Source organism: Doryrhamphus excisus, linkage group LG1, assembly GCF_037039965.1.
Source record: "Doryrhamphus excisus strain RoL-2023G ecotype Guam linkage group LG1, RoL_Dexc_Guam_v1.1, whole genome shotgun sequence".
Lineage (NCBI taxonomy): Eukaryota > Metazoa > Chordata > Actinopteri > Syngnathiformes > Syngnathidae > Doryrhamphus > Doryrhamphus excisus.
In genome coordinates, this window is record NC_136357.1 from 28076423 (window position 1) to 28089524 (window position 13102).

General features: G+C 42.4%; 1 protein-coding gene across 1 annotated transcript in view; it reads right to left on the bottom strand.

Moving 5' to 3' along the window:
- otog (otogelin) overlaps positions 1-13102 on the bottom strand; it is a 65573-nt gene that overhangs the window by 25223 nt on the left and 27248 nt on the right. Inside the window, exons 25-33 of the mRNA XM_078793142.1 lie at positions 12158-12277; positions 11960-12076; positions 9010-9166; positions 8905-8931; positions 6371-6541; positions 5133-5411; positions 3508-3625; positions 2275-2354; positions 6-2059 (exon numbers count right to left, since the gene is read on the bottom strand). Of these exons, the coding sequence (XP_078649268.1) occupies positions 6-2059; positions 2275-2354; positions 3508-3625; positions 5133-5411; positions 6371-6541; positions 8905-8931; positions 9010-9166; positions 11960-12076; positions 12158-12277 (3123 nt within the window). The remainder of the gene's footprint in view (positions 1-5; positions 2060-2274; positions 2355-3507; positions 3626-5132; positions 5412-6370; positions 6542-8904; positions 8932-9009; positions 9167-11959; positions 12077-12157; positions 12278-13102) is intronic.

Below are 13102 nucleotides of genomic sequence, written 5' to 3' on the forward strand. Positions count from 1 at the left end.
CCCACCGTGCACGTTCTTGTTGTTTGGACTTGGACAAGAGTACTGGTTAGATTTCTCCTATCCGGCACAGTTGTGAAAAGCGTTGTGGTTGTAGGAGTCGGAGTTACGGTAAGACCAGGAATATCAGACTGGGAAGTCGCAGGTTTGGAAGCGATTGGGGGTTCTGTGGTTTTCGGGACAGATACTAGTGTGGTTGAAGTTATGGGTGAAGATGCAGTCACTGTTGTGAGAGCGGAATCGGGTACTAATGGCGGGGTCAAACCAAGCACCGGTGTTTTTGCCGTCAATGGAGTCAAAGGTTTCGAAGACGTGGAGATGGTTCCAGATGGAACTTCTGGTTGAGGCGTAAAAACCGATGTGGATTCAGTGGTGACTACCGAAGGTGTTGTGACTGGTTTCTCAGTTGACGTGATTTGGGGTGTAGTTCCCGTGACTGTTGTCCCGATGAAAGCCGTGGTTGTGATTGTTGTCGATGTTGCGGTAGATGTAGATCTTACACTCGGTACAAGTCCTGTGGTTGTTGTTCTCGGCGTCGCAGGCGAAGTAGATGTTCCAGTTTCTGTGACTGGTTTTACTGTGACGGGTCCAATCGTGGTTGAAATCGACGGTACTCTGGCCGAAACAACGGTAAACGGAGTATCAGGAACACCAGTTCCGGGTGTAACTTTTGTCTTGGTATGAAATTCTATCGTAGGGATGCTGATGGTTTTAGCGGTTGTGGTTGCGACAGTATCTGGTACAGTCGAAGTGATGACCGGGCGTGATACCGAAAAACGAGGTACTTCGGTTGTTTTAGTCACACTGACCACATGCGGAACATCTTGAGAGGTGAGCGCCGGTGTAGTTTTTGTCGTAGGGCGGTACAACCACGTTGAAGACGTGTCCCAATGGGGTAGACGCCACGGTTTGGAGGTCATCGTGGTAGAGCTTGGTGATACTGACGCAACAGTGGGAACTGATGGTTCGGTTGTAGATTTGGTGACCAAAGTTGTCGCTGTAGCTACCTTTGGCGGTCTCGAAGTCGCAGTGGACACGGGAGCTATTGTTGTGACGGCAGCAGGTTTTTTGGACTCAGTAGATTCAAGTACGGTTGTTGTCGTTTTTGGTGTCTGCAAGTCTGAAGCCGACAAGGTAGGACTTGGCACAGCTGTAGTCAGAGAGACGTGAACCGGCGTTAAAGGCGGTATTTCAGAAGAAACCGGAGTGGTTAAAAGTATCTTCTCGGTAGTAAGCGCAGAAATGAGAGGCGCTGTAGTCTCTGGACCGAGAAACTGCGTTGTTCTGGTTTTGACGGGTTCAACTGTAGAGACCGAGTCTACAGTCTTTGCTGAAGAGACTGTTGACATCGGTACTGTTGTTTTGACAGGTACAGTCGAAAGTGATGCCGTGCTTCGGAAAACCGGAGTGACGGGTCCAGAAGGAACTCCCTCGACCGTTAACGGTTTTGTGCTGCCGGTTTCCATATGCGCGGTGGTAGCAGATTTGGGAACAACGGTCCGTTCGGTCACCGGAGAAGTGGTTCCAAATGGGAACACCACTACTGAATGTGTACCTTCTGTGGACTCCTGAGTCCTTGTACTTGGTACTGTACCGGTAGATGTTTGCATGGGAGTTCTTTTGGTGGTTAAGAGGGGTTGGAGGGAGTCAGTGGACCAGGAAAGAGAAGTCATTGCAAAAGGAGCACGGCTGGAACTGAAGGTGCTCGATCCAAAAGGGCTAACGGTCGGACTCTCAGCTGTGGAATCGGATTCAGTGACTTTTATGGTCGAAAGAGGTTCATCCACCTCTGGTCTTACAGCAGGGAGGAACGTGGTACCGGATGGTTGAGCAACTGGTTGAGTTGGTTCAGGGATGCTTAATTGGGTTGACCGATCAGGGATTGGCGGTGTTGTGGGAGCGGATGCTGATGTGGTCGGACTGGTGGTGGTTTTGGTCATTAAGGAGATCGAGGGGACAGTGGCGGTCTTGAGTTCAACTTTGGTGGTTGTTGAAGACAGAATTGCAGAGGTTGTCTCGGTACCGGTTGGGATTATGGGTTTTATGACCGGGGCTTTAATACCTAAAGGGAATAAAAAATATATAAGATATTTGAACATCAGCCCAGACTTCCCGGTCTTCCGGACTTTTCTAGTTCCACCGGAGGAACGCTGGCCAGAAATGATCCGTCCAGAATGTCCTAGGTCTACCCTGTGGTGGGCTCCCAGTGGGTATACTGAATATGACCACTGTTTGAAAAAAAAAGTAACATTTCTGGTCTTTCAGTCTGGTACTCACAGTCTTTGGCGTAGACGCATCGGCGAGTCACTTCATCGAGGACCATGTGAGGCGGGCAGAAAGGAAAGCAGCCCTCCACTCTGCACATATAAAACAGCATCGGTTGGTTGGTGAGTGAATCCATGAATCCATGAATCCATCCATGAATCCATCCATGAATCCATCCATGAATCCATCTATCAATCCATGAATCCATCCATCCATCCATCAATCCATCCATCCATGAATCCATCAATCCATCAATCCATGGATCCATCCATGAATCCATCCATCATCCATGAATCCATCCATCCATCCATGAATCCATGAATCCATGAATCCATCCATCCATCCATCCATCCATGAATCCACGAATCTATCCATCCCTCCATGAATCCATGAATCCATCCATCCCTCCATGAATCCATGAATCCATCCATCCATCCATGAATCCATCCATCCATCCATGAATCCATGAATCCATCCATCCATCCATGAATCCACGAATCCATCCATCCATCCATCCATGAATCCATCCATGAATCCATGAATCCATCCATCAATCCATCAATCCATCCATCAATCCATGAATCCATCCATCCATCCATCCATCCATTAATCCACGAATCCATCCATCCATCCACGAATCCATCCATCCATCCATCCATCCATCCATCCATGAATCCATGAATCCATCCATCCATCCATCCATGAATCCATCCATCCATGAATCCATGAATCCATCCATCCATCCATGAATCCATGAATCCATGAATCCATCCATCCATCCATCCATGAATCCATGAATCCATCCATCCATGAATCCATCCATCCATCCATCCATCCATGGTTACTGTTGTAATTATTCGATTCAGCTCCAGAACTCTCCCCCTCGTCTCTTTAATTGCCATTGGTCACTCATGACACGATCCAATTAAATGCACTAAAAGTATCAAATGTACTCACCACTAATGAATGTAATTGATGAATATTGGGATCCCGAAGTAGCCAGTCACAGCACACAACTATGGTGCATTCAAGTACCGCCAAATAAAGTACGAAATCACGAAATTTGATTCCCAAATAATATCATCAGACATAAAACATTTTTAAAATTGTGCTTTTTTATCACACATTTATAAATTATTACGGAGTTATGGCGAAGGGGATGAATTTTCAGTGGAAAAAAATTAATTAACTAATTAAACTAATTAACTAGTTAATTAGAGTGGAAGAAAAGGTCAAAGGTCTCACTGTGGGATGGAGACACAGGCTTCTGCTGATGGGTCGCTGCAGGTTTTGAAACAGGGGCTTGAGCAGGAGTCGTACCTCCACTGGCACCGAGGACCTGGTGGGGCATCTGGACCAGAGCCTCATGGGAAAAAAAAAATTCACTTTCATTCCACTTCACAAGAGCATATTGTAAACTCTCCGAGGCTTGGCCTACATATGAGAGAGGCTGACGTCATTGCAGTACTCCAACGAATGCGATGCATGATGGTGAAACCTTCAAATAATTGTTCTTTTCGTTTTCAACTTGTATTACCCTTTTTTTGTCAGATTTACCAAACGGGTGTTAAGTCGCTGTGCGATGAGTTTAGCATTGTTTGTAATCCAAGTAAGACTGAGTGATTCTTGTAAAAAATGACTGCTGATTTTCTATAGTTGCCGTTGTTGTTTAAGTTTTCTTGAATGCGGCGGGACAAAAAGAAAACAGCCGTGGGCTGCAACGGTCCCCCGGGCCACACTTAGGACATCCCTTTCCAGTCATCTTTGTCCAATAGTTATATAATTTTATATATTTATCATTAACATATTATTTCTAGTGTACTATGTTTACTTCCATGTGTAACCATGTGATGTCCCTTGAAACAAATCAATTCCATACCAGGAAAACAAATGGCGCTCTGTTTTTAGCTGCAGTACGATGACCGCTAGAAGTGATGACCTTTGACCCCGAATGAGGATCACCGACACCAGCTGAAGCTGCGGTCAAATACTCAAAGACAGCTGAGTGAAATAATTCATCAAGCATTTTGGAGAGTAGCCTGCTGAGTATATTGAATAAACGCCACTTTTGTTGCTTGCTATATATACGTATACTACAGTATATTTTAATCTATTGTGATCCTTCACCCTTTCAATGTCCACACCAGCGGTCTCAAACACGCGGCCCGCGGGCCAAATGCGGCCCGCAGAACACTAGTTTGAGGCCCCCGCTTTGATATGAAAGTTTAATGTTAGCGCGGCCCGCGCAAGTTTGATATGGATGCCGTATGGTATCATGTACCCAGAAAAAAATATTACGTTTGATTCATGTTCATGTTAAAGGTTAAATAACTGTTAATAGCTATCCTCCCTATCCGTGTGGAAGTGGTAAGTTTTTGGCTTTTTAGGTTTAAGGGAAATAACTTGAAGGCTACCGTTTAGGTGGCTAGCTCTCTAGTTTGCGAGTTAGCATGCGTCTCGAGACCCTGCAGTTGCGCAATATGTTGTAAATAATGTTCATGTTAAAGGTTAAATAACTGTTAATAGTTATCCTCCCTATCCGTGTGGAAGTGGTGAGTTTTTTTTAGCTATTTAAGTTGAAAGGAAATAACTTGAAGGCTACCGTTTAGGTGGCTAGCTCTCTAGTTTGCGAGTTAGCATGCGTCTCGAGACCCCGCAGTTGCGCAATATGTTGTAAATAAAAAGAGTATAAATGTGACTATAGTCGTGTTTTGTCATGTCTACAGTGCTCTAATAATGCTTTGTTTATTTTAATATGAAAAAAATAATTTGTCTACCCACCAACTATATGTGGTTTCTTAAGTTTTTATTATTTTTTTATTATTATTAATATTATTTATGTGCCACTTTAGGGAGTCAGTGATTAATACCCGTCAGTCGGAAGAGAATGGCCTTGCGGAAGCTGTCGGTGTGACGATATTTGAGCAGGTGTAGGCGGGGGATGGTGGCGTGCAAGAAGAATCCTGGCTTCGCTTGGGACTCCAGGGAGTCGTAGCCCGAGATCCAGGTGTCCCTGTGGAGCACGAAGGTGGCTCGATCCCAGAATTCCTTGCTCTCTTCCCATTTGCCCAGTTTCAGCTGGCCACCGGGGCTCACATACAGGAAGTGATTGGGTCTGCTGGATGCCTCAAAGGAGATCCGTGACGTGTCTGTTCAAAATAAAAATGAAATCATGTACATTTTGAAATTTACTGACATGTAATTTGAAGAGAAAAAATAATTGTAATATTTCAATCATAAAAATAAATACATAATTTCGGTCAGGTTAGCATCATGCGGCAGTGTACGCCCAACGGACAATTGGAGTCGCTAATTAACCTAGCATGTTTTTGGAATGTGGCAGGAAACCGGAGTACCCGGAAAAAACCCACGCACAGGGAGAACATGCAAACTCCACACAGAATTCCGAGTGTGGAATCGAACTCTTGACCTGCGTTGCAACCACTCCTCCACCGTGCAGCCCGATGGCAGTTATGTACAGATCAAATAGATACTCGCTCATGTGGGATATTTAGAGCATATTATTTGGTTGTTTGTTTGCTGTAACAATTAATTGATGATTAATCCATTACCTAATTAATCAACAACTATGTTGGTCTTCGATTAATTTTTTTTTGTACTTATTTTCTGATTTTAGCCTCTCGAATGTGAATATAATATATATAATAATATTATTTCCTTAGTCATACATAAAATCAGACCTATTATCTTTGTGTTTTATTCATCATTCATTCATTTGAGGGTAGCATGCTGGAGCCTATCCCAGCATCAAAATAGCAGTCGTGCAAAATGTTGTGTTGCTGCTGGATGTTTACAGTATCCGAGTTGTACTGTAGCTTTGTTTTCTTTTCCAAAAGAAGAAGTTTTAAGACAATACTGAATTAAAGTGCGGAGAACAATGGACAGATGGAAACCCAACTCAAGTTCCGTTTCTTGCAGTGATCATTTCAGTGATGACTTCTCTGAAGGAACACCTTTATACTTTTGAAAACGGATGCTATCCCGCTTGTACACAGGAAAAAAATGTTTTTTAGCTATAGGATGCTAATCAAATTACAGTCCACAAAGGAGCAGGCTATCAGGAGAAGAGTTCCTCGGAAGAACTCACCATGTGGTCGGACTCTGCTGAGACCTGGTGTCATCATGAAGTGGGAGAAGGTGCCAGCGACATCGCTGAAGTTTCCTCGTTTAATTAACACTGAGCTTCCTGAATGGCGGGCGACCAAGACCGTTGCGCGATCCCTGAAGGGGATCAACCTGAAGGGTCCTTTTCCAAGAACTGCAGAAAGGAAGTTGCGTTATTCCATGTTCGATGATGACGGAAAATTGTCGACAAATCGGGCATTGGATCAATCGCACATGGACTGTTCGGGTTTTCTTCGAAAATGAATGACAACCTGAACAGTACTTCCTGTTGTGATCGATTCGATTCTTGAGAATACATTAGCCACGTTTACATGAGGAGTTTTTCTCTTTCCGAATGACCTTTCCGAAAGCAACAGTATCCATGGAAAGGAATATTCCAATCTCTTGTCTACATGCGCCGCTATAATCAACCAGAATAGTCAATGGGGCATGCCCAGTAAAACGTAAACATCATACTAGCAAAAAAAAGCCCCTCATACAACAACATAGGTATAAATAAGCACACTTTACAACATAAGAACTCAAAGACTTGCGCCGAAATATGCTATGTTTATATGTTCATCGGATTCGGATTGGCACTTTTCTTTGGGAATGACGTGTATACAAAGGTTCAATTCTGGCTACTAGCAAAAAAAGACCTCATACAACAACATAGGTACAAATAAGCACACTTTACAACATAAGAACTCAAAGACTTGCACCGAAATATGCTATGTTTATATTTTCTTTTTCGGATTGGCACTTTTTTTTGGGAATGACGTGTATACAAAGGTTACATTCTGGCTACTAGCAAAAAAAAAACCCTCATACAACAACATAGGTACAAATAAGCACACTTTACAACATAAGAACTCAAAGACTTGCACCGAAATATGCTATGTTTATATGTTCTTTTTCGGATTGGCACTTTTCTTTGGGAATGAGGTGTATATAAAGGTTACATTCTGGCTACTAGCAAAAAAAAAACCCTCATACAACAACATAGGTACAAATAAGCACACTTTACAACATAAGAACTCAAAGACTTGCACCAAAATATGCTATGTTTATATGTTCTTTTTCGGATTGGCACGTTTCTTTCGGAATGAGGTGTATACAAAGGTTCAATTCTGGCTACTAGCAAAAAAAAAACCCTCATACAACAACATAGGTACAAATAAGCACACCTTACAACATAAGAACTCAAAGACTTGCACCGAAATATGCTATGTTTATATGTTCTTTTTCGGATTGGCACTTTTCTTTGGGAATGAGGTGTATATAGAGGTTCAATTCTGGCTACTAGCAAAAAAAAGCCCCTCATACAACAACATAGGTACAAATAAGCACACTTTACAACATAAGAACTCAAAGACTTGCACCAAAATATGCTATGTTTATATGTTCTTTTTCGGATTGGCACTTTTCTTTCGGAATGAGGTGTATACAAAGGTTCAATTCTGGCTACTAGCAAAAAAAAGTCCATCATACAACAACATAGGTACAAATAAGCACACTTTACAACATAAGAACTCAAAGACTTGCACCGAAATATGCTATGTTTATATGTTATTTTTCGGATTGGCACTTTTCTTTGGGAATGAGGTGTATACAAAGGTTCAATTCTGGCTACTAGCAAAAAAACCCTCATATAACAACATAGGTACAAATAAGCACACTTTACAACATAAGAACTCAAAGACTTGCACCGAAATATGCTATGTTTATATGTTCTTTTTCGGATTGGCACTTTTCTTTGGGAATGAGGTGTATATAGAGGTTCAATTCTGGCTACTAGCAAAAAAAAGCCCCTCATACAACAACATAGGTACAAATAAGCACACTTTACAACATAAGAACTCAAAGACTTGCACCGAAATATGCTATGCTTTGGGAATGAACCGAATGCAATCTGGATATTTGGGTCCATGTCAACGTGGCTACTAGCAAAAAAAACCCCTGATACAACAACATAAGTACAAATAAGCACACTTTACAACATAAGAACTCAAAGACTTGCACCAAAATATGCTATGCTTTGGGAATGAACCGAATGCAATCTGGATATTTGGGTCCATGTCAACGTGGCTACTAGCAAAAAAAACCCCTGATACAACAACATAAGTACAAATAAGCACACTTTACAACATAAGAACTCAAAGACTTGCACCAAAATATGCTATGCTTTGGGAATGAACCGAATGCAATCTGGATATTTGGGTCCATGTCAACGTGGCTACTAGCAAAAAAAGCCCCTGATACAACAACATAGGTACAAATAAGCACACTTTACAACATAAGAACTCAAAGACTTGCACCAAAATATGCTATGTTTATTGTAATATGCTTTTTTTGGGAATGAGGTGTATACAAAGGCTACGTTTTTTCCGTTTCAGCAAATAAACCGAATGCAATCGGAATATTTGGGTCCATGTAAACGTGGCTAATAACATCTAATTATTAAAGCATAAAAATTTTAGCATGTGAACCTCAAAAAAAAAGGAAAAGCTGCAATACCTTTGTTGTAGAATTCACAGTCATATGCTGCAGAGAAGAAGCACAGATATACAAATATGATTATATGTTTCATATAACAAACATATAACATCACATATAACTCACAGCATACGGACGGGGACCGCCAGTCGACGGGAACACCCTGGTGGCAGCACCGTTGGGCGTACGCCGCCACGCTGGTGCAGAAACATTCACAGTTGCCGCCCCGACTGCAGCCGCATGTGTCTGATAGGCAGTTCGTGTAGAACCAGGTGACGTCCACCTGAGTACAAAGTACTACTGGTATCACAACATTCATTCTTTTTCTACCGCTTATCCTCACATGCTTAAAGACTAGATAGGACAGCTGTATTCTGGTCTGTCCTATCTAGTTCATGATCAAAACCTATAGAGGACAGCTTTCGTCTAGCTCATGCTCAACTCCTAGATAGAACAGCTCAAAGATAGTCTGTCCTTACTAGATAGGACAGCTGAAGTCTAATCTGTCCTATCTAGTTCATGCTCAAATACTACATCGGACAGCCCAAGTCTGGTTTGTGCTCAAAGACAAGATAGGACAGCTTTAGTCTAGTCTGTCTTATCCTCAAAGACTGGATTTCAGCTCATGCTCAAATACTAGATAGGACAACTGAAGTCTAGTCTGTCCTATCAAGTTCATGCTCAAATACTAGATCGGACAGCCCAAATCTAGTTTGTGCTCAAAGACAAGATAGGACGGCTATAGTCACGTCTGTCCTATCGAGTTCATGCACAAAGACTAGATAGGACAGCTGTATTCTGGTCTGTCCTATCTAGTTCATGATCAAAACCTATAGAGGACAGCTTTCTTCTAGCTCATGCTCAACTCCTAGATAGAACAGCTCAAGGAGAGTCTGTCTTTAGGCTTTAGTCTAGTCTGTCTTATCGATTTCATGCACAAAGACTAGATAGGACAGCTGTATTCTGGTCTGTCCTATCTAGTTCATGATCAAAACCTATAGAGGTCAGCTTTCTTCTAGCTCATGCTCAACTCCTAGATAGAACAGCTCGAGGATAGTGTGTCCTTACCAGATAGGACAGCTGAAGTCTAATCTGTCCTATCTAGTTCCTATCAGAGATACTGGATAGAACAGCTCAAGTCTAGTTTGTGCTCAAAGACAAGATAGGACAGCTTTAGTCTAGTCTGTCTTATCCTCAAAGACTGGATTTCAGCTCATGCTCAAATACTAGATAGGACAACTGAAGTCTACTCTGTCCTATCAAGTTCATGCTCAAATACTAGATTGGACAGCCCAAATCTAGTTTGTGCTCAAAGACAAGATAGGACGGCTATAGTCACGTCTGTCCTATCGAGTTCATGCACAAAGACTAGATAGGACAGCTGTATTCTGGTCTGTCCTATCTAGTTCATGATCAAAACCTATAAAGGTCAGCTTTCTTCTAGCTCATGCTCAACTCCTAGATAGAACAGCTCAAGGATAGTCTGTCTTTAGGCTTTAGTCTAGTCTGTCCTATCGATTTCATGCACAAAGACTAGATAGGACAGCTGTATTCTGGTCTGTCCTATCGAGTTCATGATCAAAACCTATAGAGGACAGCTTTCTTCTAGCTCATGCTCAACTCCTAGATAGAACAGCTCAAAGATAGTCTGTCCTTACTAGATAGGACAGCTGAAGTCTAATCTGTCCTATCTAGTTCATGCTCAAATACTACATCGGACAGCCCAAGTCTGGTTTGTGCTCAAAGACAAGATAGGACAGCTTTAGTCTAGTCTGTCTTATCCTCAAAGACTGGATTTCAGCTCATGCTCAAATACTAGATAGGACAACTGAAGTCTAGTCTGTCCTATCAAGTTCATGCTCAAATACTAGATTGGACAGCCCAAATCTAGTTTGTGCTCAAAGACAAGATAGGACGGCTATAGTCACGTCTGTCCTATCGAGTTCATGCACAAAGACTAGATAGGACAGTGCCTGTCTAGGTTGTACTGAAATACTGGATGGGACAGCAAAAGTTTAGGGTGAAATTTCACAATGAACCTAAAATGGTGCATTTAATTTGACCTTCCAACTGTCCCATGTTGGACAGACTATACTAGAGTCGTCCTATCTAGTCTTTGAGCACAAACTCGACTAGCTTTGTCCTATCAAGGCTTTAAGCTTCAATTCGATGGGACAGACTAGACTAAAGTGGTCCTATCTTGTCTTTGAGCACGAACTAGACTAGAGTCGTCCTATCTAGTCTTTGAGCACAAACTACACTAGCGCTATCCTATCGAGCCTTTGAGCTTCAATTCGATGGGACAGATAAGACTAAAGCGTCCTATCTTGTCTTTGAGCATGAACTAGACTAGTGTTGTCCTACCTAGTCAGTGAGCATGAATTAGACTTGAGTTGTCCTACCTAGTCTTTAAGCACAAACTAGACTAGCGTTGTCCTATCGAGCCTTTAAGCTTCAATTCGATGGGACAGACTAGACTAAAGCGGTCCTATCTTGTCTTTGAGCATGAACTCGACTAGAGTTGTCCTACCTAGTCTTTGAGCACAAACTAGACTAGCGTTGTCCTATCGAGCCTTTAAGCTTCAATTCGATGGGACAGACTAGACTAAAGCGGTCCTATCTTGTCTTTGAGCACGAACTAGACTAGAGTCGTCCTACTTAGTCTTTGAGCATGAACTAGACTAGAGTCGTCCTATCTAGTCTTTGAGCACAAACTAGACTAGTGTTGTCCTATCGAGCCTTTAAGCTTCAATTCGATGGGACAGACTAGACTAAAGCGGTCCTATCTTGTCTTTGAGCATGAACTCGACTAGAGTTGTCCTACCTAGTCTTTAAGCACAAACTAGACTAGCGTTGTCCTATCGAGCCTTTAAGCTTCAATTCAATTCAATTCGAGTTGTCCTACCTAGTCTTTGAGCATGAATTAGACTTGAGCTGTCATAGCTCGTACGCAAGCATGAGCTCGAATAGAGTCGTCCTATGTAGTCTTTGAGACCAAAGTAGATAAGACACAGATTGATATGATATTTATATTATACATATACAGTAGTTGTGCGACTGTAATTCCACCACTCACCACCGGGTGGCAGGCCTGGAAGACCTCACTGAGGAGAATAGCACACTGCTGCTTGGCAAAGGGTTCTCTGAGCGGACTGATGCTGCACGGCTGTCTCATGTCTGGGCTATGCGCACACTGAACGCACATCAGACAGATGGGGAGTTAGTGAACGATGCGTCTATTATATCCACGTTAAGAAAACGATCCATAACTCACCTCTGTTGTTGTCCAACTGTTTCCAAACTCTTGTGGAGTTGAGGAGTCAATGTTGTCGGGAGTTCGCATCTCGTTCGCAGTCTTCGAGTCAAAGTTTCCACACAGACCGCCCAATTTTCCCTGAACACACCGTTACCAGAATGATATCATGGACATGTGAAGTAGCACTACAATTGGTTTAGATACTGCTCAAGTCTAGTTTGTGCTCAAATACTAGATAGGACAGCCCAAGTCTAGTCAGCCCAAGTCTAGTCTGTCCTATATAGTTCATTTTGAGATACTAGATAGGACAGTTCAAGTCTTGTTTGTGCTCAAATACTAGATAGGACAGCCCAAGTCTAGTCAGCCCAAGTCTAGTCTGTCCTATATAGTTCATTTTGAGATACTAGATAGGACAGCTCAAGTCTAGTTTGTGCTCAAATACTAGATAGGACAGCCCAAGTCTAGTCAGCCCAAGTCTAGTCTGTCCTATCTAGTTCATTTTGAGATACTGGATAGGACAGCTCAAGTCTAGTTTGTGCTCAAATACTATATAGGACAGCCCAAGTCTAGTCAGCCCAAGTCTAGTCTGTCCTATATAGTTCATTTTGAGATACTGGATAGGACAGCTCAAGTCTAGTTTGTGCTCAAATACTAGATAGGACAGCCCAAGTCTAGTCAGCCCAAGTCTAGTCTGTCCTATATAGTTCATTTTGAGATACTAGATAGGACAGCTCAAGTCTAGTTTGTGCTCAAATACTAGATAGGACAGCCCAAGTCTAGTCAGCCCAAGTCTAGTCTGTCCTATCTAGTTCATTTTGAGATACTTGATAGGACAGCTCAAGTCTAGTCAGTCCTATCTAGTTCATTTTGAGATACTGGATAGGACAGCTCTAGGTAACAGTGACTAGGTAAGACAACTCAAGTCTAATTCATGCTCAGTGACTAGGTAGGACAACTCAAGTC